This window comes from Thamnophis elegans, chromosome 8, assembly GCF_009769535.1.
Source record: "Thamnophis elegans isolate rThaEle1 chromosome 8, rThaEle1.pri, whole genome shotgun sequence".
NCBI lineage: Eukaryota > Metazoa > Chordata > Lepidosauria > Squamata > Colubridae > Thamnophis > Thamnophis elegans.
The window spans coordinates 61,524,181-61,551,355 of NC_045548.1; the positions used below are offsets into that span (position 1 = coordinate 61,524,181).

General features: G+C 40.1%; 1 protein-coding gene across 1 annotated transcript in view; it reads right to left on the reverse strand.

The window, feature by feature from the left end:
• CSMD3 (CUB and Sushi multiple domains 3) overlaps positions 1 to 27,175 on the reverse strand; it is a 791,530-nt gene that overhangs the window by 624,956 nt on the left and 139,399 nt on the right. Inside the window, 1 exon segment of the mRNA XM_032222292.1 lies at positions 7,857 to 7,969. Coding sequence (XP_032078183.1) covers positions 7,857 to 7,969 — 113 coding nt within the window.

The window sequence follows — 27,175 nt, forward strand, 5'->3', positions numbered from 1 at the left end:
AAAAATTGACCTTGAATTAGCGAAGCTAATTGGCCAAGGGATTCTGGAGCTGGTCGATCACACACATTGGGAGAGCCCTATAATGACCCTGATCAAGCCTGATGGGTCTGTCTGCATCTGCATGGACTACAAATGCACCATCAATAAGGCCCTACAACAGAGCACTAATCTGATGCCCATTGTCCAGTATTTACTTCACTCCCTTGAAGGAAAAGTATTTGCTAAATTGGATCTGGTGCAGGTGTACCAGCAATTAGATGGCACCACAGTGGAGACCCAGACCATTCTGATGCATAGTGGTGCATTTAAATGCACCTGCCTGCAATTTGGAATTAATATCGCCCCTGGACTGTTCCAAAGCATCATGGAGTCATCCTCTATTTTGATAATATCTTGGTATTGGCTGCAAATAAGAAGCAACTTTTTAAAAAGATTACAAACAGTTTTGGACACAATTAGAGAAAAGGGTCTCCACTTGAAAAAAGAAAAATGCCAAATTAACATACCAAGGATTGAATTTCGTGGGTATTTGATCAAAGGCTCCAGAATTTACCCAACAAATAAGAAATTTAAAGCAATCCAGGACGCCCCCGAACCTCACAATCAGACCAAGCTGCAGGCATTCCTCAGACTTCTCAATTTTTACAGTGTGTTCCTCAAGCAGAAAGCAGCTGTCACTGAGCCCTTGCATCGGCTCCTTGGCAAGAATGCCAGATGGACCTGGGGCATAGCCGAGGCCACCACATTTGCCACTGTTAAACAGTGGACACATTCTTGGTCCAATATAACCAGACTCTGCCACTTATCCTGACTTGTGAAACTTCTCCTTTCAGTGTTGGGGCGGTCCTCAGCCACTGCAGGCCCAATGGAACTGAAGCCCCCATTGTTTACTACTCTAGGACCCTATCATCTGCCAAGTGCAACTACAGCCAACTGGACTGTGAGGCTCTGGTTGCAGTAGCTGGGGTCAAGAGGTTCCACAAATATTTGTATGGCCGTGATTTTGAGGTCATCAAGGACCATAAACCGTTACTGGGGCTCTTGGCTGGGGACCAACTGACTCTGGCATCACTGTCACCGCTGGACTATTTTCCTCATGGCCTACAGCTACCACCTTATTCACAGGCCAGGGAAAATTTGGGACATGCTGACTCCCTCAGCAGGTGTCCGCTTCCTGAATTTTTGGAAGATCCAACCCCTGACATCCTGGTTTTACTCACTGACTGCCTCGAGGCCAACCTGGTGTCATCCAGCGAGGTCTCTGGCCACTTAGTGAGGAACAAGATCATCTCTCAAGTATTGAACTGGATGTGGAGGGGGTGGCCCAAGGGACCAGTGGGGTCTGAGTTCAAATCGTTTGTAAATAAGAAAGACAAATTATCTCTGTTGCGGGGTCATCTTCTGTGGAGGCACAGGGTCATTGTTCCACCCAAACTGTGAGTTGCAGTATTAGATGCACGTAGAGCAACTGGGAATTGTTCATATGAAATGTTTGGCAATGAGTTACATGTAACTCACTGCCTAACATGGATGGGGAAGTAGAAGAGTGGGTGGCTACCTGCACACCTTGCCAGGAGTCCAGACCAGCTCTGCCAGAGGCACCTGCTAAGGAATGGGAAAGGCCTCAGTCACCCTGGTCAAGGGTGCACATTGACTTTGCCGGCCCAGTTCATGGCTACATCTTTATGGTAGTTGTGGGCGCCTACTCAAAGTGGTTAGAGGTAGTCCTCATGGCTGTCACCACAGCAGAGGTGGTCATCAAAGTGCTATAGAGACTTTTCTCCACCCATTGCCTGCCTGACATCCTAATCTCGGACAACGGGTCCCAATTCACGGCCCTCCAGTTTGAGACTTATTTAGCTACCCAGGGAATCAGACATGCCCTGGTCTCACCCTTCCATCCGGCCAGTAATGGACAGGTGGAGAGAATGGTGTGATCTGCAAAAGAAGCCCTATCCAGGATGGGGCCGGGAGATTGGCAAACACGGGTAGCCCAATTCTTCCTTTACCGGCACATCACTCCAAGTGCAACCACTGGCAGATGCCCCGCCGAGCTTCTGAGGGTCGCTGGCTAAGATTACCCTTAGCATAGGGGATCAGGTTTACACTTAAAACTATGCGGGGGGGGGGCTCTCTGGATTCCTGCCACAATTGCAGAAATCACTAGACCTCTGTCTTACAATTTGGAGCTTGAGGACGGTAGAATTTGGAGGCAACACATTGACCAACTCCGAGGCCATCTCTCCCAATCCAACCTTAGGCAACCAGAGGTAACTCCTGCATGGGTTAGCCAAAGCCCTATATAGAACAATGCACTGCAAAAATTCTTGCTGCAATTCTCAGCTATTAGTTGGGAATCCTAATTATCTATCTAATTAATATTTCATTCTGTGAAGATTAATGAAGTGGATATTGGAACCTGAAGAGCGCTATCAGACATTTTTGCCCTGTGTGGTAATGATTCTGAAGTTCATATTCATCTTGTACTACATACCTAGCCAGTTCTTAATGCTTGGGTTCGCTGCAAAATCAAGGGGCATTCTTGCTCAAATCTTATTGTGGTTAAGCAGCTGAATTGAATGCATGCCTGGCATGTTAAATTTAGCAAGTTAACCTTTTCCAAAACATCTGGACATTAGGGACTCTAGGAAATTGCACACATTAAAGTTTAGGTTTTTTTCCCCTGAATTTAGAAATGTCTAGTATTTAATGTTTTTAAAGTAGATGTAATTTATAGTATTGCCACTACTTTTAGGAGACCAATCTCTAAAGTTTTGATCTCCATGACTAGGATCGTCAGTCAGTCTGTCTGTCTGTCTAGTGAATTTATTTGCAGTCCACTTCATAACAAAATGACTCCATACAGCATTAAAACACTAAAATCCTAACAACTACATCTCTCTAAAAAATAAAAATAAAATCCTAATCAAAATAAAATTATAGTTAAAAGATGCAGGAGGGAACAGGATGTGTGGGAGAGAAATGGGATTGCCTCTTAGTTTATCAACCACGTGCAGACTGATGCTCCCCTATTGGATCCCAAGCCATCTGGCAGATCCAGGTGTTCAGGCTTCTGTGGAAGGTCAGAAGTGGAAGCCAATCTCACCTCAGAGAGTAAGCTGTTCCTAAGGGTGGGAGTTGAGGTAGAGAACATCTTTCTCCTGGACCCCACCAGCCAAGTTCCCTTAATCGACAGGGCCCAGAGCATGCCTCCTGTGCCCGTGTGGATAGGGTAGGCCAGTCCCAATGGAATGAGATGGTTCCTCAAATAACCTAGAACCATGCCATGCAGGCAGTGGTGGGATTGCTTGGGTGGGATCGTTTCGCTCATGCATGCACCTGGCGCATACTACGCATGCATGTGTAGTTTTGAGAACACTTACCTTCTGCATTACTGCTGGTAGTGATGGGTTGCCAATTTTTTTACTACCAGTTTGGGCATGTCCTGGCAGGTGGGCAGAGGCTCCCGTCACCACTACTACTAGTTCACCCGATCCGGGCAGAGGCTCTCGTCACCACTACTACTAGTTCACCTGATCCAGGCTGAACCGGAGCAACTCACCTCTGACTGCTGGGGAGGAAAACAGCTGAGGCGTGGCAATCTGCTCGGCCGCGCAACTCAACTGAGAAGACAAGGGTCAGGAAAGCGCAGTGGCAGACAGGCAGCCCCACTTGTCCATCGGAGTGAACCGGTTCTCTCCAAGCTGATGGGCGGAGCTACCAGTTGACCCAAAGCGGTCCAAACCAGTAGAATCCCATCTTGGCATGTAGGGCTTTAAAGGTAATAACCAATAGCTTGAATTGCATCTAGAAGCACATTGGCACCCATTGCAGCGTATGGAACAGTAGTGTTAGTATTGATCATCCTAAGGATCAAAAGAACTGCCCATGCCGCCACATTTTGTGCCAGATGAAGCTTCCAAATGCTCTTCAAGGATAGACCCATGTAGAGTTGCAGTAGTCCAGATGAGACATGATACATTTTGTACGAGACCTCTTTCATTCTGGACTTCAATGTCTAAGTGCCTTTCTTTAATAACTTTAATAACTGAGTGAAATGAAGAAGATCTAGAGAGTAAAGGAAGAGGCCACAAGATAGAAGATCTATATCTATTGCTTGAGTCTCAAGTGGATTCAAATTCATTTGGGGGAAACAATGGATGGAATCAGCCCAGCTGGAAAGTAATGGTATTTAAACAAGTAATTAAAGATTAATAACCATGCTCTGACCTCAATTCTCATTTGACCAGCTTCAAATCTCAGAATTGTATTAGATATACATTTTGGGGCTTGGAACACTGCTCTAATGAACTTGATTTGTACAATTTCCATCTATGTGCCTTTTGGATAGGAGCCTAGCTGGGAGCAGCTGAGCCAGAGGTTTTGACTGAGAATAATTTGAAAGTTATAGAGATACTTTCTACTCTTTTTGTATGAGAGAATCCTAAAATGGCTGAAAAACTTTTTTTTAAGCTTGTGCTACCCTATTGATGATGCTCTCCCTAACCCTGGATCTAAATATTCGAAGCCCCTCACCTACTCAATTTCCAGTCCTTGTATTAGCCAGAAAATCTCCCTTTTATAAGTGAAGATCATTCTTTATTCTTTATTTCATTTTATTTTCTCCAGGAGCTCAATGTGGAATTCATCCCATTTTCATTTTACAGTCACTATGCATTGCTGGCTGGAAAAATAAATTGGATTTCTCTCATCCAAGCAACATGGCTGCCTTCTTGGTTCTCTGAATCAAGCCTAATGCTTCTCTGATTATATCATGAAGGTATTCTTTTGCAAGAGATAAATAAGGAGAAATGGAGCCCATCATAGGAACAAAACAAAAGGAAATGAGAAATGGAACGTTATTGGTGTTCTCTGAATTTGGTTGCTTTCTTGCAGACATTTACTATATTTTTCCATCTATAAGATGCCCCCATAGCAATAGCACTTAGACTTATATACATTTTACAGTGTTTTACACTGTACTACTCTCTAAGCAGTTTACAGAGTCAGCATATTGCCCCCAGCAATCTGGGTCCTCATTTTACTGATCTTGGAAGGATGGAAGGCTGAGTCAACCATGAACCTAAAGAGATTTGAACTACCAAATTGCAGTCAGCAGGCAGTCAGCATTCAACAGAAGCAGCCTGCAGTACTGCACTCTTATGGCTCTTATGTATTATATGCCGCCATGTTTCATGTAGTTTCTTGTAGTAAGCACACTATAAGCCATTGCTGTGAAGAAGACATCTTGTTAGAGTGAGTAATACAACAAGAACAGAAAATGCACCACAGGAACAGTAGAGATGAAACCTAGAGTGTCAATGTGATATATGAAACAACTACAATAGAGAGAAATGATAGAGCTGTATATAAGATAGAGGCTCATCTGGCATATATGGCCTTCTCCACAGTCTCCTGTGTATAAGACGCACCTCAATTTTCAAGTGAATATTTTAAAGAAAAAGTAGTGTCTTATACACTGAAAAATATGGGATTATCCAAACTAGGTAACATCATCAGCACTAGAGCTGATCATTAGCAATAGCACTGATGATGTTACTTAGTTCAAAGATCCCTCATGTCAACCCTGAGCTACAATATTGTTCCTTCAATGGAATATTTTTTAGCTTATTTTAAGCTATATATCAATTTCCTTTATTGGTCATGCTTGGCTAGGAAAAGAAAGGACGAAAAATTCACTCTGGCTTCTTGTTGCCACCCTGATAGAACTCTTACATGCTGTCACAATAAAAGGATGCCAAAACTGGAAGCTGGCATGGAAAGTGGCCCAATTTACATTGATTTCTCTAGAGTATAATTATCTCTTAAGTATCTGTCTGTAATTTAATCAAATATTAGTGGATCCTGAAACACCAGTGATGAAAAAAAATGCACAAAGTCTTATGCCGTAACATTCAAATAGGGTCAAGTACAATCCTGAACTCAAAGATAATCAGAGAGAGATAGAAGAAAACCAAAAATAATAAAGCAGCATTTTCCATTGAAAAAAAGTGGCAATGTAGAACTTGCAAGGAAATAAATGAGCCGCAAACACATCACAAGGAAAGAGAAAGCTCCCTAGCCCATCACAACTTCAACCATCCAGACTGATACCACATCAGATATTTTCTAATATTTTGTCTTCTTCTCTTTTTACTTATTGTTGGCTCCAAGTGAAGCAAACAGTGATTGACATGAGCTGAAATGCTCGTTTCATTACAAAGTGTGGGGAGGGAATCATTCCATCCTAAAATAGTCTAAGCTGCACTATAGTATCATCTGAGAGGCTTAGGTCACTGTGAAGGAAGTAGAACATAAGAAGATCATTAGAGTTGGAAGCGACCTTGGAGGTCTTCTAGTCCTACTCCCTACACAAGCAGGAAACCCTATACCAGTGATGGATAATCTTTTGTGTTTTAACGTCAAAAGCACACCCACACCCATAATGCAATATATGCGTGACCCACACACACATTTTCCCCACCCACATGCATGGGTGTGCAATCCCTGTGTATGTGCATGTGACTCCCCCCCCCCCCGTGCATGTGCACCTAACCCCCTGACCCATTTTCAGTTTCCAGGTTGGTACAGGAGGCTTTCCAGGGCCAAAATGAGGTTCGATGGAGCCTTGTGTGGCACCCCTGCTCCCCGTTTTGGCTTCCAGGTTGGTGCAGGAAGCCTTCCAGCCCCCCTGTGCCCCTTTTTGGGGGCTGGAAGGCCTCCTGCACCAACCTGGAAGTCAAAACGGAGTGCAGGGGAACTGCGCAAGGCCCCAAAATGCAATGTGAGAGCCCCCACACATGCATATGTGCATCCCCCACATGCATCCTACGCATGCTCAGCAGAGAGTCGAAGATCAGCTGCCGGTGGGGGGCACACATGCATGTGCAGTGAAGCTGGGCTAGGGCAATGGGTGGCATGGCCACAGAGAGGGCTCTCTGTGCCACCTGTGAGATAGGTTCGCCACCACGGCCCTATACCATTTCTGACAAATGACTGACTGGTCTCTTAAAAGCCTCCAGTGACCCACATCTTTTGAAGGCAAACTGCTCCACTGGTTGATCGTTCTCACTATCAGAAGATTTCTCCTTAGTTCTAGGTTGGTTCTTTCCTTAGTTAGTTTCCATCCTTTGCTTCTTGTCTAGCCTTCTGGCACTTTGGAAGCCTCTCAAATATTGGAACACTGTTATTATGTTACTAGACTAGATTAGACTTTTGCTTTCTTCTTTTCACTAGACTATACATACCCAACCGTTCTTTGTATGCTTTAGCCTCCAGACCCCTAATCAACTTTGTTGCTCTTCTTCGCACTCTTTCCAAAGTCTCAACATCTTTTAAACAATTTTAAAAAAATTATACAGTATATGTATATCAACCTGTTACAAACAATGCTGTTTCTTTAGTACTTTTTACAACATTCCTTGCATTCGTTTCATTGATTTTCACTCTTGGTTGCCCCTAATTGCTGTAAATCAGGTTGATCAAACAGCAGAACACGATTATCCCAGTCACAGTATGATCTCTACGTTTCTCATATAAGGAAGATGAAGAAACATAAGCACCAAGGGCTAGACTAATATGGGCTAATTAAAAAGAAAAAAGAAAACAGCTGGCTATCTAGTAGACGCATCTAAGTAGCAATACATAGAATTAATATGCTCTTATTGTAGGATCTCAGACTGTGCAGCATCAGTTGTATGACTGTAATATAAATTGTCGCCTTTGTTTTCCTTTATTATAATTTGCCCTCCTTTGTCCGCCCTTATGGTTCATAAATACTGACTTGTTTTCCAAAATTGAATGTTGACATAAGCTGTTGCAGTTCTAACATGCATATTTATAATATATTACTTTACCTTCGTAATATACTTTAAATCCATGAGCACTCACTGCAAAGTCACTGGTTAATCGTAATGAAAATACAGATTTTGTGGAGGTCACAGATGGAGGAAGATGAAATCCTGTTAACCTGAAAACAAACAAACAAACCCTGATTATTATTATTATTATTCACTCAGATAACGTAAGCTGGACTCTGGCTGAAATAAGTTTGAGGTTATTTTCTCCGTCATGTTGCTTAAGGAATGGCAAGCCCTCTTCAAAACCCATTAAGATCAGTGCATAAGATGAAACTCCACAATACCTTAGGGCACAATTAAATGATTTCCACCAAAAGCTGGAATTTATCTTAAAGAGTCAGAGTGGCCAAATGGCTTGGGTTAAAAATTAATTTTAGCCAATAACTAACATACCTAATTTGCACTCAATATTATTTGATATCATTCCAGACTCAGCCCGAAGGACGGAATTTAGGGAATCTTATGAAACAAAATTATATATTCCTTACAAACACTGGTTGAATAGGATCTAACAGCTGCATTCTCCTCGTACTACATATTTGAAACCTTTGAGATAATTGTGCTACAGTCCACCTGGAATAGAATTATCTTCTTTCATGCAGATAAAACCTTTAAGGTGGCAGTTACAGCTTTTGTTTTAATTCATCTTTTTGTGACTGAATTTGGGTATTCTAAATTTCTATATCATGGAAAAAATAATTTTAAGTTTTTTTATGAAATAAAAAAAAATAAAAAACTCAGAATAAAAAGCTCCATTTAATTTGCCACTGAATCCCATTTCTTCATTTTGCATAAATGAAAAGATGCTGAAGCTGAAGCTCAAATACTTTGGTCACCTAATTAGAAGAAAGGACTCCTTGGAAAAGCCCCCCATGTTGGGAAAGATGGAAGGCAATAAGGGATGGAAGAGAATGAGATGGTCATCAACACAATGAACATGAATTTGGGCAATAGGGGATGGAAGAGAATGAGATGGTCATTAACACAATGAACATGAATTTGGGCAAACTCCAGGAGAGTGCAGGACAGGGGAGCCTGGCATGATATGATCCATGGGGTCGCAAAGAATTGGACAATACTTAGTACCTGAACAACAACAAAAATCCCTTGAATGTAGAACCTATCCTAGAATTAGAATATTTTAGAGGAAGGATATCCCACTATTTTAGGGCTCCCCAATTGCAATAGCACTTAGACTTATATACCACTTTCCAGTGCTTTACAGCCCTCTCCAAATGGTTTATAGAGTAGCATATTGCTTCCAACAATTTGGGTCTTTGGAAGGTTGGGAGTCTGAGTGAACCTTGAACCTAATCCTAATTTGAAAGGACAAAATATAGAATATCAATATGTTAATAGTGCCAGAACACATATTTATCTTAACCTAAAATGACTGGTGTTTTTTTTTCCTACCTGAAAGGTAAAGTATTGAGAGAAGACCTTTGCTTTCCTTTTGGTATATGCAGCATCACAAAGAGGGCACAGTATCAGGCCAAGCCCAAAAAGACATAGTGAAATCAAATTGAGTCCAATCCTTAACTTGTTTTATACCTAATGGAACAGAATCTTGCTAATCTAAAGTTATAATGTTCTAATACTACTAGATAGATCCTGAGAGATTCTAGGGTGTAGCTATACTCTGAACCTCTTCCCTCTCCCTCATCCATTTTGGGAATGTGCTGTCTATTAATCTGGACTTTTTTCTGGAATATACTATCACCTCCCTGGCAAACTGTGGTGCTGCCAAGATCCTTCTCCACTGCTTTTCCAGGTACACAATCCATCACACAAAGTGAGAATCTCCAGCACATCAAATCTGCATTTCCAAGGATTTTTTTTTAATGTAGTACTCATATCTTTTCAAATTGGGCTGTGAAGAATATACATTATAAACAAGGGCCTTTCTTTTTATTCATGCCACTCTTCCTACTTGTACATGGATAAAATGTACAAGTAAATGAACAATAAAAAGATTAAAACAAATAATTATGCATGCTAGGTATGCATGTTGCAATTTATCATGAATTTGTCACAGAGAAAACTTCTTTGTGAAAGGTGTTTATTGTGCTTTCCCAAGTGCATTTGAAATAGAGAGCAGGAAAAAGTGGCTACAAGGAAAGCTGTCTTGTATTCTCAAAAATATATGACTGTACTACTTCCTTTGTCATAAAATTATTCCAGATGATTTGCTTCATGAGTTAAATGCAATAAAAGTTAGATTCCCATCTGTTCTGCATTTTCTCCAATATCCCTGACTTGTTTTAATTTTAGCGATGACTAGGAACAGGTTCATACAGAGCAATGTTCATTCTTTGAAACAGTTTCTATTCACACTGGATATAATGGAAATTAAGTAGCATAATTCAAAATTAAAAGAGAAAGAAATGCTGAAATTTGGCAATCAGAGACAAAGTTTTCCCTGTGCTAAACAGCAATTTAATTAGTTAAGCATATTGTATTTTTGAGCTACATTTTAAAATTAAAAATAGTTATTTATCTTTCAGGCCTAGAACTTCAGTCGATATATATAAATATTTATTTCCTTCAGAGGCATTCCCTAAATCTTACCTTATATATGAGATCAGTATGGTACAATAGTTCTTTTGCTAGGACTTTAGACCAAGATTCAATCCACAGAAACTCACTTAATAACTTTGAGCTAGTTATTCACTCAAATTTATCTTATAGGGTTGCTGTGGGAGGGGTAATATCATGTCAATAGAACAGGACTTTAACAAAACATCAGAACAGAATAACCAAGTTTGAAGGGACCTTGGAGGTCTTCTAGTCCAACTCCCTGTTCAAGGAGGAGACTCTACACCCGTGATGGTGAACCTATGGCACACGAGCCACAGGTGGCACACGGACCCATTTGTTAGGACATGCCTAACTTCGGCCTTTATTTTTGGCTGTTTTTTGTCCTCCGGAACTTCCCTAAAGTTCAGGAACTGACTTCTGGTTTGTGTGTTGGGTCGTTTTTCACTCTCCGGAGGCTTCAGGAAACCCTTCTGAAGCTTCTGAAGGGCCTCCGGGGGGCGGGAGGGCGCTTTTGCCCTCCCCAGGCTCCTAGAAAGCCTCTGGAGTCTGGGGAAATGAAAAACAGGTCCATCACATGCCAAAAGTGTGGGGGTCACATGCCCATGTGCATGGGGGGGTGTCACATGCATAGTATTATTGGTATGGGCATGCTCATGTATGACCCCCTGTGCCTCCCTTCTTTTGGCATGTGATGGGAAAAGGGTTAGCCATCACTGCCCTACACCATTTGAAACAAATGGCTGCAATCTCTTCTTAAAATTCTTCAATGATGGAGCACATCACAACATCTGGAGGCAAATCATTCCACTGATCCATTATTTTTGCTTCCAGCAAATTTCTCCTCAGTTCAGGAAATGGCTCCTTAATTCTAGACTGAATCTATCTATGTTAAATTTCCAGCCATTACTTATTGTCCTGTCCTCAGGTGCTTTGGAGAACAGGTTGACCCTCCTCCCTTGTTTGTAGAAACCCCTGAAATATTTGGAACACTGCTCTCATGTCACTTCTAGTTCTTCTTTTCATTTGACTAGGTATGCTCAATTTTTGCAACGTCTCTTCATAGGTCTCTGCCTCCCTTACTCATCTTTCAGTTATGGGTCAGTTATGTTTCACTTAGTGACCAGTGTAAAAAACAAAAAGAAACAGAGCGAAGTATATAGATACATCTACATCAAATTAATAACTTTTTTTTCTAAAATAAAATAAAAATATGGGGGATGGTGTATTTTTAGAAGAGCAATGATAATTTCTTCTCAGTATTTGGATCATGAGGGGTTCCTACTGGTTCAGACTGGTTCAGCCGAACCGGTAATGGTATGGTGGCCTGCGTTGCTGGAACTGGCAGTGACCCACAGCTGCCATGCCCCCAAACCGGGTCCCGGTATCTTCTGCAGTCACTGGCATGTTTCTGCACATGCACAGAATAGTTTTCAATCAACTGTGCATGCGCAGCAATGCAAAACGCCCTCCCAGCGAACTGGTAGTAAACCAGTTAGGAATCCACCACTGATTTGGATCACTTGTATTCTGTTTGATGACTACCAACATGGCTGGCTGAAGAATTTTAGGAATTGAAATACATACATCATAAAGTTGCCAAGTTTCAGAAACACCAGTAAAGTCTGCCTGTGCCACTCTGAGTTGGACAACATAATTAAAATCAATCAATCAATCAACATAACACCACTTTTGACAATGCATATGAATGAGCACAAATGGAAACAATATGATATTTATATTCTTCATAATGACACTCCAATATCATTATGTAGATTTGCATCTTTTGAAATGTTAGATCATCTTTGAAAAGCAGCTTACACTAATAATAGCTACTTAGACTTATAATACCACTCCATAGTGCTTTATATCACACTCTGGGTGGTTTACAATATCAGCATATTGCCCTGAACAATCCCCATTTTACCAATTTCAGAAGGACGGAAGGCTAAGTTAACTTTTAACCCTATCAGGATCAATCTCCAGGCTGTGAGCAGAATTTGCCTGCAATACTGCAGTTTAATCATTGCTCCACCAGGTAGAAAATAATACAGTAATATATTTTAGAGATGATATTTTGTATATTAGATAGACTAAGGTAATGAACTTTGGAGTTTACTATTTAAGACTATGCAGGATATTATGTAGTTTAGTATAGAGGTGGTATTCAGCCGGTTCTCTCCGGTTTGGGCGAACCAGTAGCAGCGGCTATGAGAGGCTGCACCAGGGGTGGGTTTCTCGCCCCATTCCAACCGGTTCGGTTGGAACGGGGCCAGCGGCGTCCTCGTGCATGCGTGCGGCGCACGCATGCGTACTAGCATCTGTGCGATGCTCCAGCTGCTCCTGGAGGATCGCGCAGGCGCTGTATGCGTCCTGCGCATGCGTGGAAGCGCAGAACTCGTCAAAACCAGGTAAGGAGCACGGGCGGGCAGGTGGGCCAGTCGCCGTTCCCAGAAGTTACTTACTTCCGGGTTCGCCGACCAACCGGTTCGTAGGGACCGCCGCGAGCCGGTTGAAACCCACCCCTGGGCTGCACCCACCAGCCCCAATGTAATGCGTGACCTGCACATGTGCAGGTGTGGCACGTGCACTCACATTTGCAAACTGGTAGGGAAGGGTAAGTGACTCCCACCACTGGTTCAGTGGTTCTCAACTTTTGTTCACCATAAATACCTTTTGTGGCCATGGACCCACAAAATGTAACTCACAATTTAAATCATAACATTTCTTCAAGCCTTCATTGATCCCTGTGAAGACATTGCAGCCTCCGGCCAAGGATCTGTGGACCACAGGTTGAGAACCACCTGTACAATTTGAATGAGTCAATGTTCTCTTTTTAACTGTTGAATTGCCTTAATGGGGTAATTTTGCTATTTTAATGGATTTTCTTCCTGCTTTTATCCCTTTCCCATAAGTTTCTTTCTATATAAGTATTATTCAGATGCTAACAAGAGAAAAAAGTGTGTTCAAATTCATTACTATCAATACTTCATGCATGTGGGAAAACACACAACATTAACTTGATTTTTATAGGCTTAAAAAGCTTTAAAATGATAAAATTAAGTTCTGCACTTGAATAAAATTATCCAACATGAATGGCAAATAAATCCACGAATGGTAGTGTATATAGTTTGAAGGGAGATTATTATTTTGAACGAGCTATTTAGATGGATGTACATTTAAAGAGCAACTTAATTTTCATTCCGAAATGGTAAAGCAGATATCAGCCTTATGGTGTCCTCTAGATGTGTATAAATCTGAGAACCTGAGAAATCTGGAATGTATCACTAGTTTGGCTATGGCTGAGACTTAACCTAGCATCTCATGAAATTTTTAATTCTTTGTAAATACAAAATCAATATTAGTTCGGATTCTCAAATTCATTAACCTTCCAAAAATCCCCCCCCCCAAATATCATAAACATTTGTCAAGAGCCAAATATTATCATGATAGATATGCTAAATATAAAGTTTAGCATCAGAAGATTTATCAATTTTGAGACCTTCACTACCATTTTCTGCTCATCTAAATTTGCTAGAGTCACCATCTAAAGGGTAATTGGAACAGCCATGCAGAGTCAGCATGAAATACTGAACTGGCTTGGTGAACATCAAAAAGAAGAGATATGGGAACCATCAGAAATGCTTCATAAGTTCTCTGCATGTTCCATCATATTCGAGCATGACAGAGCTAGTGGTCTCTTTTGAGAGGAAAAAGCTAATCTTTTTTGCTCAAAAACTTTCAGTTTTGTAAAGAGCTCTAAGCTAATATGGGTTAAAAGTTTTGCAAATCCCACCCCTGGCTGGCCCTGTCTTCCTCTCCCAGGAGTCTCCACACGCCCATTTTGGATGCAAGGTAAGTGCTGGGTCCGTGTGGAGGTTTGGGGAGGGGGGGAAAGGGGCCTCCTGGAAGTTTCAGAAGGCTGGAAATGGGCCTGTTTCTTGCCTCCAAAGGGCCTTCAGAGCTTGGGGAACACAGTTTTTCCCCCCCCTCCCAGAGACTGGAGGAAAGCCTCTGGAGCCTGGGGAAGGCAAAAATCCTCCCGCCACCATGGAGCAGGAGGCTGACTAGGCCATGCTCAACATGGCCATGCCCACTCAGCAACCGGGCAGCTATTTTTGAACCCCACCCTGCTACAGGTGAACCAATGGGCAGATATGTGGCAAAAGGGGGTTGAAATTTGGATTACGTTATGATCTTAAAGACATTTTTTTGGAACATTTTTTAGATTTTTTGTGATATCAGAGAAATTATGCAGAATGTACAAACATACTTCAAATGCATGTTGTAAATGCGAACAACATGAAAGGACATTTTATCATGCATGGTGGACATGTAAAAAAATAATCATTTTTAAATTCAAATACATACTTTGATGCAGAAGATTTTAAAGATCAATATTCCATGGAAGCCAAAACTTTTGCTTTTAAGATTAACAAATGAACAAGAAAACAAGTCATTGAAGATTATTTCAGCATATGAAATATATTACAGCAAGATTATTATATGCACCTGAATGGATTTGACACTACCCTTCTATCCACTATGCAGGAATGGTTGATGAAATTGTCATATCTCGCTTATATGCTAGGTATAAATTAATTTATTTGACTGGAGAAAATACACTATCTACATTTTAAAAAGACCTTGTTATTCATGGCTTTGGTGACTACACAGAATAGATTATAGAAAGAAAACTAATATGAATTTTAGACAGAGAGATTTAAATATAACTTGTGAAAAACACTGGAGTCTCCTTTGCATCTGTTTTCTTTGTTTCTATTTTTCTTCACCTTTTTTTCTTTGCACTTTTTTCTTTCATTTCTTCTTCTTCTTTACTTTATTAGTTTGGAATAGTTTATAATTTCTTGTTTTAAAGTTTCAATAAAAATCATATTCAAAAATAAAAGCAACATTAAGTTTTGCATCTAGGGAGATTAAAGACCCTGTCTTAAGAGACAATATAACTGTCACTCCAGATGATTTCTACTCGTAGTTCTACAACATTCTTGCAAAATGCATATAAACACAAGAAGAAATATGTCCACAATCAAAGCAAAAGGAAGTTAACTTATCTCTGTGCAAAATCTCTGAAGATTTTTTTAATAAAAAAAGCTGGCTTGTTTGTTCTTTTTTGTGTGTGTTATGAATAAGCTTCCATTGTAATGAAGATACATTGGAAGCAAGAATGGTTTGGCAGGATGAAAAGATAGAGGGATCTAGTGAAGAGTGTTGGTATAAACTAGATTTATTACACAGCTATACAAACCTTCCTTTTCTTATCTCATGTCTTCCATTTCTTTGATGTAATTCTTATACCTGTTCTTTCCTCTGTGTGAGTTACGTATTCTGAAAAAGGACAGTGTGATGAATATGTTTGCATGTGTGTATGCTTTTTTTCTGCCAAGTGGCACCTTAAAAACATTCCACTGATTGAACTGAGGATGGAATTGAGATTTAAAAATGATTAACAAATCCCACTGTAATTCTATACAAATCCTTCAGTAAGTCATCAAACGATTCCTGTAGGCTCTATAAAGGTTTCCCTATAGCTTCTTGAAGATCATAGGCAGGGCCTTCACTTTGATGTGTTATTAATTCAATTAATTATAATGGTTAATAATACTGGCAGTTGTGCTTGATTGGATTTGTAAAGCCATTATAACTGAACGATGGCCAGCATGTTTTGAAAGCTTGTAGATTAAATAAATTATTTAAGGTATATAGCTAAATTGCCTAATTCAATATGATCAGATATAGACCTATTATCAACCATTATAGATTGGATATGAGGGTGCTGTCTGTGACTGCAGTTGGTAGCAACTATCAGTATATAAAAGATCTGACTATCATTTTATATAGTATTTAGCAATAGCATATAGACTTATATACTGCTTCACAGTGCTTTCCAGCCCCCTCTAAGCGGTTTGCAGAGTCAGCATATTGCCCCCAACAATTTGGGTCCTCATTCTACCCAACTCGGAAGGATGGAAGGCTGACTTAATCTTAAGCCTGATGAGAATCAATCAGCCAAACTGCTGGCAGCCGGTGATCAGCAGAAGCAGCCTGCAGTACTCCACTCTAACCACTGCAACACCACAGCTCATATATGTTCAAAAGTGTACTGTGGTTATGTTACTCTTAGTGTGATGGGACAATTGGCAGGAGAGAAAATGTATTGAAAAACAAATCTTTTTCCAAGGGATTGAGAAATCTCAAAACACTTCTTGGGGAAAAAAAATCTTCTGTGAGATGCTAACTTAAGGGTTAGCATATTTCTTGATTATTTTGTCAGGTGCAAATAACCAAACCCACATGTGAAGCAGGGGTGAGTTGCTGCAGGCGTTACTGCTGGTTTGCAACCCACACACAACCTGTGCACATGCGCAGTTCACATAATTTGCACATGTGTGCTATTCAATGTAAATCGTTCTGCATGCATGTGCAGAACAATTTACAATGAACTACGCATGCCCAGTCACTAAAATCCAAAATGGCAGCAGCCACAGCAAGGGAATAGGTTCGGGGCATGGCATGCCTGGGTCGCTGCCGGTTCTGTGACCCAGGCCTCAATTCCACTACCAGTTTGCCTGAACCGGGACGAACTGGCAGCAACCCACTCTGATGTGAAGCATTCAATTAGCTGCTTTATAGCTCAAACCTATACACAAGATTCTTCTTAGACTGACAGTTCGCACATGGGTAAGAGATAAAGGACAAAGGCATTCAAAGGTGTCAGACTTTGCTCTGCTTTGACAACATGGAGATTCTAGTCTAACTTCCTGTTTGACTCCTTCCCTTGGCTCAGCCAGTCTCCTTCTAACATCTTTATATTTAATTATATCCTGCTTTTAGGGTATTAGTGGTACAGTGGTTAGAATGATGTATTGCAGGCTAACTCTGCCCACAGTCTGGTATTTGATTCTGATGGGCTCAAGTTGACTCAGCCTTTTGTCTTTCTGAGGTTGGTAAAAGGAGGGCCCAGATTAATAGGGACAATATGATGACATTATAAACCATTCACAGTGTGCTTTAATGCACTATGCACAGAAAACTCTTAAGTACTGTTGCTATTGCTATTAATTCTCCTGAAATATCTTTCAAACACCCTAAGCAATGGTAAATAAAAATAAAAGTAAACAAAGCTGAAAAACTAACAACCTCCACATGAGGTTTTTGGTGGCAATGGGCAGCAGAGGAATGCTAGTCCTGCTGTTATCTGAGCAGGTGGCTACTACTTGCTCAGAGTTTCGTCATAGTTCATTAGGTTATATCCTGATTTGCAAAATCCCATGTTGACATATATTTACATAACCCTAATGACATTAAATTTGGATAAAGTCTTCCCATATAGTCTTCCCATATAGTTTTTAACGGTGGCTTTTTTGAATGGAAAAATTGTACAATATTTAGAAGAAGTAGAAGATGGGAACAACATTTTCTTCTTTCTGCAAATACTGCCTTTTCATTAAATGGTTCAATTCAAATCCCTTTCCTTGCCAGCTTTTATGTCCAGGGCAATTTTGTGAGAATGCTTAAGATGAAATAATTAAAACGTTTGGAAATGGACATAGATTTGAAGCTAAATAGCCCTGATCAACCTCAAGCACTAACCACCCTATATCACTGATTCTCAAATATTCCTTGTTTGCAAACTCTATATTATTTTATTGCCCTAGAATCCTGCTGAGCTGACTGATGAATATTTTCTTTATGTTAATAGTAACACTCAAAAGTTCAAGGCAGTTTCAAAATAAAATTTAGGAAATTTTTTGTTCCAAAATCTTTTTGAAAAAAAAGAAAAGCCCAAGTGGCAAATGGTTTTGCAGAGCAGAGCAGAGCTAATTATAAATGACTAAGCATTTACTGATATTTCATCTATCCTTCCTGAAATCAAATAAGACTGGTGAGGAAAATTCTTCCTCATCAGTCTAATGCTGCGCAGTAATATGTCTTACATCAAGTAGAAATTTTATCTCTCAGTCGGAGCATTAAAGCAGGGATGATTCTGTTATGTGATTTATTCAGGTTTTCTGCTTTAGTCCTAAAAAAATATATCCTCTGGAAAAATTATTGTCTGTAGCAATCAAATGTTTTGACATCTGTCTGGTGATCTACAAAATACCATGTTTTCTCACCAGAACTTATTTTAAACCTTCCAGAATGTTTGCCTTAGAAGGAGCTAGATCAAATAATATAATCAGCACACCTGTTTACATAACATTTTCTGGGACAACATGACTGGTCAGAGAATATTTATTTTCCAAGAAAGAAGATAGGATCTGTTAGCCTCTAATTTAGTTTCTCTTTATCTTCTCCTCTTCCCACTCTCCCACAGATGGGCATACTTTTACAAAACTGTGTACTATCACCTACCATTTTTTTAAAGCACCTAAAAACATTATGGTAAAAACTTTCCCCTTCTCCTTTTAATGAAACAAAATACATAAAAATAATAAAGTTTTGCAAAAACAAAGAAGAGTACCGTAAACAAATTATAATCCATAGATGCAACATGACTATCCATGTGTGATATTATGGGATGCAAATATGTAACATGTTTGACTACAAGTAACTGATATCCTAGGCAAAGGGGAGGTTATTTTTATCCTGTCCAATTAATTTTCCTCTTGCATTTTCTTTGCTGTGTAACTATAATAAGGAATGTAACATGGAGCTCGAGGTTCTCCTTTTTTATAGGGACATCCCATTTTATCAAAGTAACCTAATACACTGTTTTTAAATGATCTTCTGACTTGACTGCTTATTGGGAAGGTAAACTAAGGCAGAACCTAGGGCCGGATTTGGCTATCCCTATTCTTCAGTTGCATACTTCAAATGTTCAGTCTTCTTGCCAAAACCCATTTTCACCACTCAGGTGACCCTGATGATACCGATAAACCTCCAGGTGACTTAATGACTCGCTAAAAGAATACAAATGACCAGCTGTCTGCAAGGAGCATAAATCCTTCCATTCCCCACCATCCAGTCAGTGCTGAAGAAGCTTCTTGGATAAGGTGACCAGACGTCCTGCTTTTGGCAGGACAGTCCCAATTTTTAACAATTTGTCCTGCATCCCGCGGTGTTTTTAAAAAGTCCCAATTTTTTTGAAAAAATTAATCAAGAACCACCCACCCCACCCCCCGGTCAATGGTGTCTCGCTTTACCAATGTTAAAATCTGGTCACCTTATTCTTGGATGAGAAACAAAATGTCTTCAAAGAAAAACCAGAAAGTCCAGTTGGGACAACCATGACCTGGGTGACTGAGAAACTCTATAGTCAATGGAAAAAAGTGACTTACATCAATCTTTACACTCATGACCACATCAACCATCACAGAACTCCTATGATCACATGATGAAAATTCAGGCAACCTTGCAACCAGCATGTGTTCATGATGGTTGCAGCATCTCAGGGTTATATAATCCCCATTTGCCACCATCCTAGCTGGGTTCCAACAAGAAAAGTCAATGGAGGAAGTTGAAGCTTCCTCACGCAATGTGATTCACTTAACTGCAGTGAGCTACTTAACAATCATGGCACAAAAGGTCATAAAATTGGGCACAACACTTAATAATTGCCTTCCATTTGCAATGGAAATTCTGGTAGGAGTTGTAGTCATAAATCAAGGACTATTTCTAAGGTGGTATTTTCAATCAGACACAATGGAAGGCTACTAATTGTTTCCCTTTCAATATGTTTGTGGAAGATGATCTAAAGTTTTTTTTTACTAATGATAAACAGGACCACCTAATGCGTAATTACACAGCAGGTACTTTACACTAGATCTTTTGTCTTAAAATACAGTTAAAATAATAGATAAATGTACAAATCTCTCGAGGAAGTGAAAGCTAGGCTTTGAAGAAGCAAGATCAGTACAGTATTGATGTTTTTGAACTCTTCTCTGTTGGAGAAGACTCCGGAGAATATAGTGGATAGCCAAGAAAACAAACTAATGGATCATTGTATAAATCAACCTAGACTTCTTATTCAAGATACCAATGACCAGGTTCAAATTATACCACTTCAGGCACATCATGCAAAGCTCTCCAGAGAAGGCTGTAATGCTAGGAAAATTAGAAAGAATGAGAAGAAAATAAAAAGCAATTAAATGAATGGACTCAATTAAAATCCAGTGTAACTGAAAGACCAGGTTAAGGATTGATGTTCATGGAGAAATCTATCAATGTGGTCACTAGGAGACTTGATGGAACAAAATCCATTTATCCATGAATCTCCCAAGAGATTATCTGCTGTCCTATTTTCTACTTTCTAGTCTACTTATTTTTTAGACTTCCTCCAATAAACAAAGACATATTGCTCATTCCAACTGCCTTGTTTCTTAGTGATAGATAAGGTGTAAAACAGGGGTCACCAACCTTTCAGATCTCAGGAACCACTACATTCATAATTTTAGATCCTGCGGACCCCTAATATAATCTGCCTAATGATTGACTGGCTGGGTGTAGCTAGGAGATCATGTGATTGGGTGGGCATGGCCAACTCGATGTCACTCATGTCAGGGGGCACCCCTCCCCTGCCAGCCACTCCTCACTTCCCCACCTGGGCTCCTTAGGCCCCCAACAGGAAGCAGTTGTTGGAGGTGAGCAGCCACCATGAAAAAGAATTGGCAAAACAGCTGGCTCAGTTTAAATTGGATCTGACCAAGAAGGAAACTCAGGAGAAGCAACTCAATGAGGGCTACGACCATAGGCATTCCAAGCAGAGGGAAGACCTGAAGGAGTGCAAGGCCAGGTACCGGCACCTGAAGGCTCAGTGGGCAGAGATGGTCAGCCAGTTCCAGGCCATGATGCTGTCCCACTGGAACAAGGTCCTCTGGCTTTTCACCATCAGCAACACTTCCTCCAGCCTTCACACAAAGCCCTGCACCAGGAGGCTGAAGGAAGCCGAAGTCAGAATTTCTGCCCCCAAAAAGAGAGACTCTCTGCATCAACATAAACATTCATTGCACGTATCCGGCCGGGTAGTTTGAGGACTCCTGATTTAGTGCAATATAAAAATGCAAATATTTTTCTGTGAACCATCAAAATTTTCTCATGAACCACCAGTGGTCCATGGACCACCAGTTGGTGACAGCTGTTGTAAAGAACTAGTTATTGTAATATATAAATAAAAATTCAACCATCCAGGACAAAAATAAAATCATGGTAACTGGACCAAAGTTTATTAAAACTGACATGTTTCATTACGCATCCAAGTAACTTCTTCAGTCAAAATTTGGATAGGCAGAGAGTTAGAGAGTCGTTGGAAAGAATCAATTCTTGTCATACAGACTGCAGGGGGTTTCTCCCCAAAATGAAAAGTGATATATAAATAAAGATTCAACCATCCAGGCCAAAAATATCTTAAAAGTTTAAATCATAGCAACTGGACCAAAGTTTATTAAAGTTTATTAAAACTGAGATGTTTCATTACTCATCCAAGTAACTTATTCCAAGAAGTTGCGTGGTTGAGTAATGAAGTGTGTCAGTTTTAATAAACTTTGGCCCAGTTGCCATGATTTAACCTTTTCAGATAGCTACTGTAATGGAAAACAAGTGCCTAAACTCCTTCATCTACAGTAAGGTTGGTTTTTCAATATTACTTGCTTGGGAGGGAAAAACAAAAGGACATAAACTGCTACTGCAAACCACTATCTCTTTAGTTGGACATTCTAATTTGATTTAATAATTTAATAGGCAGAAATCTCAAGGAAGATTGTCTTGTTTTAAAGTGCAGTGGTACTTTGGTATTCAAGGTAAATTGATTTTAGGAGGCACAACATCTCTAAAAATTAAATAACTATGTGTGCCAAACAAACACAGTGACTTATTATCCTTTGTTTTGGCTGGGAAAATCTTTCTATCTGCCCTTTTTCCTATGTCAGTTATCTTTGCAGTGTGGATGACTTCTTGTCGGTCCTCTGCAATCATCCCCCTCTTCCTGTTGCAGTGACCTTCTCAGTATGGACAATTTCCTGTTCAGCCATTGCTCTCTTCCTTTTACAGAGTGCCAAATGCCAAATAAACTGAATAGTGAGACACCATTTTTGCATCAAAATGCATCAAGTAAAATTGCTGAAACACTACTTACTGTAGTATGTTGTTTTTTTTAAAAAAAAAAAAAACTGGGCACACCTGTAAATTTGACAACTCATCATCCAAATTATTTAAGAAAATCTCTTTTGGAAGGGGAAAAGAAGGGGTGATTTTGACTCAGTTTTGATTCCTGATGATTAGACTGGTCCATCCAGTTGCTTGTCCCCTAGTTAGGCATATGAGAAAGACATTTGTCTTTGTGCCTAAGATGACACTAGAACTCACACTCTCCTAGTTGCTAGTCTAGTGCATCTCTCTTAATGTTTAGGGAGACTGTAATGTTCAGCCTATCATTATAGTTGCTGATACTTATTAATTGCCAAAGGAACAGGGATGCATACTATATACGCATGTAGGAGAGTTTAAGGGGTTAAAATACATATAGTATATCACCTAATGGAAAACACTATCTTCAAGCAATACTATCTCTGAGATCTGGTCAGTGAATAGAAACAATTTAATTTATTGTGGCCATAGTCACTTTGATTCTTCACTCTGTTGCCACTTAGGGTCAATTCAGCTTGGGGTAAATGTTCTCTTACAATGGCACTTTAAGCAGGTCACATGCATGGTGAGGAGGGACATATCACAGCTTTGTACATCTATGTGAGGGGTAGTATATTATACCATCCCATTCAGGGGTGATATTTACTTACCTTCCCTACTGCTTTGCAAATATGAGTGAGCGCGCTAAGCCTTCCACATATGTGCTTTCTGCTAAAAAAAAAGGGCCTAAATGAGATGCCATATAGCAGTTGGGCAGGGGCACCCACGATTTCCACTACCAGTTTGGGTGAAGCAATCTGAACCGGTAGAATACATCTGATCAGAAGTGGGTTGCTCTGGGTTCAGCCAGGATCTGGCAAATTGGTAGTAGCGGTGGAGTGAGGCCTCGCCCACCCGCCCAGACGCTTCTGTGCATGCGCAGAAACATCATGTGAGCATGCAAGGGAGCACACCTGAACCGGTAGTAAAAAAATTGGCACCCCACGACTGCCTCTGACCCCATTACCATGAGCAATGAAAGGCCTGCTTTTTCATTCAAATAATATAAACCCAGATATCTGAAGAGGGGAAAACTTTGGTTCTGGATTTTAAGAAAATGCAGGGATTTTTTAGAAGGATAAAACACCTGGATACAAACTGGGCAATGAGATATATGCTATACAATGCAGTGAGGTGTGTGCATCTGTACATTGGTGAAACAAATAACCACTTCACAAGTTCATGCCACAACATAGGAGATCAAACTCATCAGGACAAGATTCAGCGGTCCACCTGCATTTGATAGACAAAGCTCACTCTTTTGAAGACAGGAACATCTTGGATGGAGAGAATCATTGATTGGAAAGATGGGGCAAAGGAATCCATCTATGTTAGAATTGAACACCCCACCATCAACAGAGGGGGAGGACTATGACACCATCTATCTCCAGTCTATCACACGGTCCTTGCAGCAATTCCAAGAAGAGTCCACAACCAATTGCACAGGGCACAGATAAACCCCCAAGTGGCCTCAACTGCCCTCAGAGAGACCAGATGACTGTAAAGAAATATAATTCTTTCACTTTCCCTCCCACCATCCCCTCAGAACCTATCCTTCCATTCCCCACCCTCCAGTCTCAATTGTCAGTACCTATCCTTCATCTACTCGCCATTAGAATTGATGAAGCTTTTTGGATGCAAAGAGAAACAGTTTTTTTTTCTTTTTCTTCCTTAAGGAAAGAAACAGTCCAGTTGCCTTTTGAAGGGGGGAAAAAAGCACCTTTGAGACAACTATGACCTGGATCACTGAGAAGCTCTACAGGCATTTCCCTCATCAAAACAGTTTTCTGTTTTGTTCAATTCTCCAGAAAGCTTCACCTGCTCAGACTTACCCCTTTTACCCTAAGCAAAATCTCTGCAGGCATAATGTTTCATTCAGTTACTGTGCAAAGTTTTTCATTGAGTTATTGCAGTTAGAGGTTACCAAAGTTCATCTTGGAGAAATGATTGATGTTCAGCACCATAGAAAGATATCAGTATTCTACACAGAGGTGTTAATTGCATCTGTAATAGGGTACCTGCACTTAAGAGTCAGTACCACTGAGTTAACTGGAGTTCAGTAAACTTCTCCAGTTGCAGGTATAAAATGTGTTTCACCCAAAACCAATTGCAGGTAGCATCCCGTGGCTTCTTTAATTCTATTAAGACTTGATAAAATGTTGCTGCAACTATTAGCATTATATATCAGAATCTCTTTTTTTCTCCTTCTTCATCTTCCTTCCTTCCTTTCTTTCTTTTTCTTAAATGGTAGAAAAAAATTTCCCAATTTCATCAAGCTTTATTTTCCAGGTTGCACTGAACTTACAAGAATGAACATTTAATTGCATGTCAAATGAGCATTCTGTTTCCAAACTGGTCTCCAAAGTTATTGGCCCTTAATTAAAATGCACTTTCAACTGGAAGATTAAATTAGAGCAATAGCTTTGAAAGTCCTAAGCTAAAATGATGGGAAACAGTTTTGATTTGTCATGGTAAAAAATGCTTGGAGTGAAACAGTTGACAGCCACATGAAATGATGTAAATAAACTGACAGCCCTAATGCAGCTGTAATTGTAGATTTGGCTGCAAAGATTTGGAAAAGGGAGTGTTATGCAGACTGCAGCCAGCTTATGCTCAAACATCCTGCTAATAATTCAAACATATAAAGCTGATAATTAAAGTTAGCTTTATGGGAGGAACAGTTTTAATTATAACTAAAGCACAGAACTTGAGGGATCATGCTTTGGAAATTGTATATTAGTCAAACACAGAAGAAGCCAATGGCAATCTGCATTTAGCTTGTTGATAAATAAACTATATGAATATAGATCAAACATTTGGCAAATTTGGATGTCAGTTGATGTCATTGCTTTTTGAAGACTTTCCTATAGCTCCTTGGGATTAATAATGACCTTTCATTAATCAATCTGGAGATTGAGAAGGGAATAATAAGGGCAGCTACATAAATGTTTTAAATCAACAAACAAACCAAAAAACCTATGAACGTATCCTAAATTAGATATGTTAGAAGAAATTAATTCATTCTATTAAGTAGTCTAAATCCCCAAGTAATTCTAGGCTATGCACAATACAATAAAACAATAAATAAAAATGATTAACTGGTAACATTTTTACATATATGTTACTATACTAGGGAAGGAAACATTAAGAAACAAGGAATAATAATATAAAAACCTGCTCTATCCCGTTGAAAGAGGTGGAAAAGGTAGGACAGAATGCAATTGCTGGTAAAATCATTGTTTATAAAGGGTGTATTTCTAGTATTATTGGGATGCAAAAATTGGAGAAATAGAGTAACATGGAATTAGAGGAGGGGAAATTGACAGTTCAGGAGATAGGCATGGTTGTAATACAAATAAGTGCAAATGCAAATGCAACATTCATGAATCTACCAAACAAGAACTTTTGGCAAAACTTGTGGATGTTAAATTAAAAGTACTAAGAGATGAACTCTTACTTTAATGTAAGACCTTGGCTCCCTATGATTTGCTTGACTGACTCATGTGTCTGAACCAGAGCAACACCATTTTAAATAATTATTTATTAATCTATCCAGGAGTTTGCAACCTTAAACACTCAAAGAGCCATTTGGACCTGTTTCCCACAGAAAAGAAAACACCAGGAGCCCCAAAACCTGTGTGGGCATGGCCAACTCAATATCACTCACTCCCAGTCACATGACACCCCCCCCTCCAGCCACGCTAACCCAGTTCTTGTGCTCCAAGTATGGAATATGGAACGAGTTTCCATCCCCCCGCCATCACCCTTACTTTCTCAGGCCAGGTGAAGAGTGATTGGGAAGGGAGGGTGAGGGGCAGGGGCAGCCAGTGGTGGGTTCAGCTGACAGGGAGCCACAGCAAGGGGATGAAAGAGTCACATGCAGCTCCGGAGCCGCAAATTGCAGACACCCAACCTATACCAAGATGACTTACCTTTGGCCTGTCAGTTCTACTAAGCACTAAGAATCACAAGAGTGCCTAAACTAGTTTGGTTCTGCAGGGACTTTCCAAATGTGTATGTGAAATACAATCTGTGCATGATCATCATCTAATGTAATTGTCCAGAAATATTATTATAAATTTAGTAGATCATTCATAAGGTTCCTATAAAAGCTGGGGGCTTAGCAGGTATGTCTGTGTTCTTCTGCTGAAATACTATAACAAGGTAGTGATCCCTTCCTGCAGACAAAACGAACTGAAGTTTAAAGGTCTCTCTCTCTCGGTCTCTCTCTCTCTCTCTCTCTCTCTCTCTCTCTCTCTCTCTCTCTCTCCCTCCCTCCCTCCCTCCCTCCCTCCCTCCCTCCCTCCTTCCCTCTCTCCCTCTCTCTCTCTCTCTCTGATTGTCTCATTTGGACATTCATTCATGGAATGAATGAATGAACAAATGAATTAATCCATGACAAACTGCACCTGGTATCACTGTTGCAAACTACCTAAGCTTCAGCGAGCTCAAAAGGTACTAACACATACATCAGTAAAGAAATTGCCTTGTTCCCTGCCAGCACCTGATTAAACAACATAAATGGAAATTCTGCACCTCAAAATCACTGGTTCAACAACATCAGAATTAAACTCATCACACAATAGGAAACAGATGCAGGATTCTTTCAAGTGCTGATTTTATAATAGACCATGAAA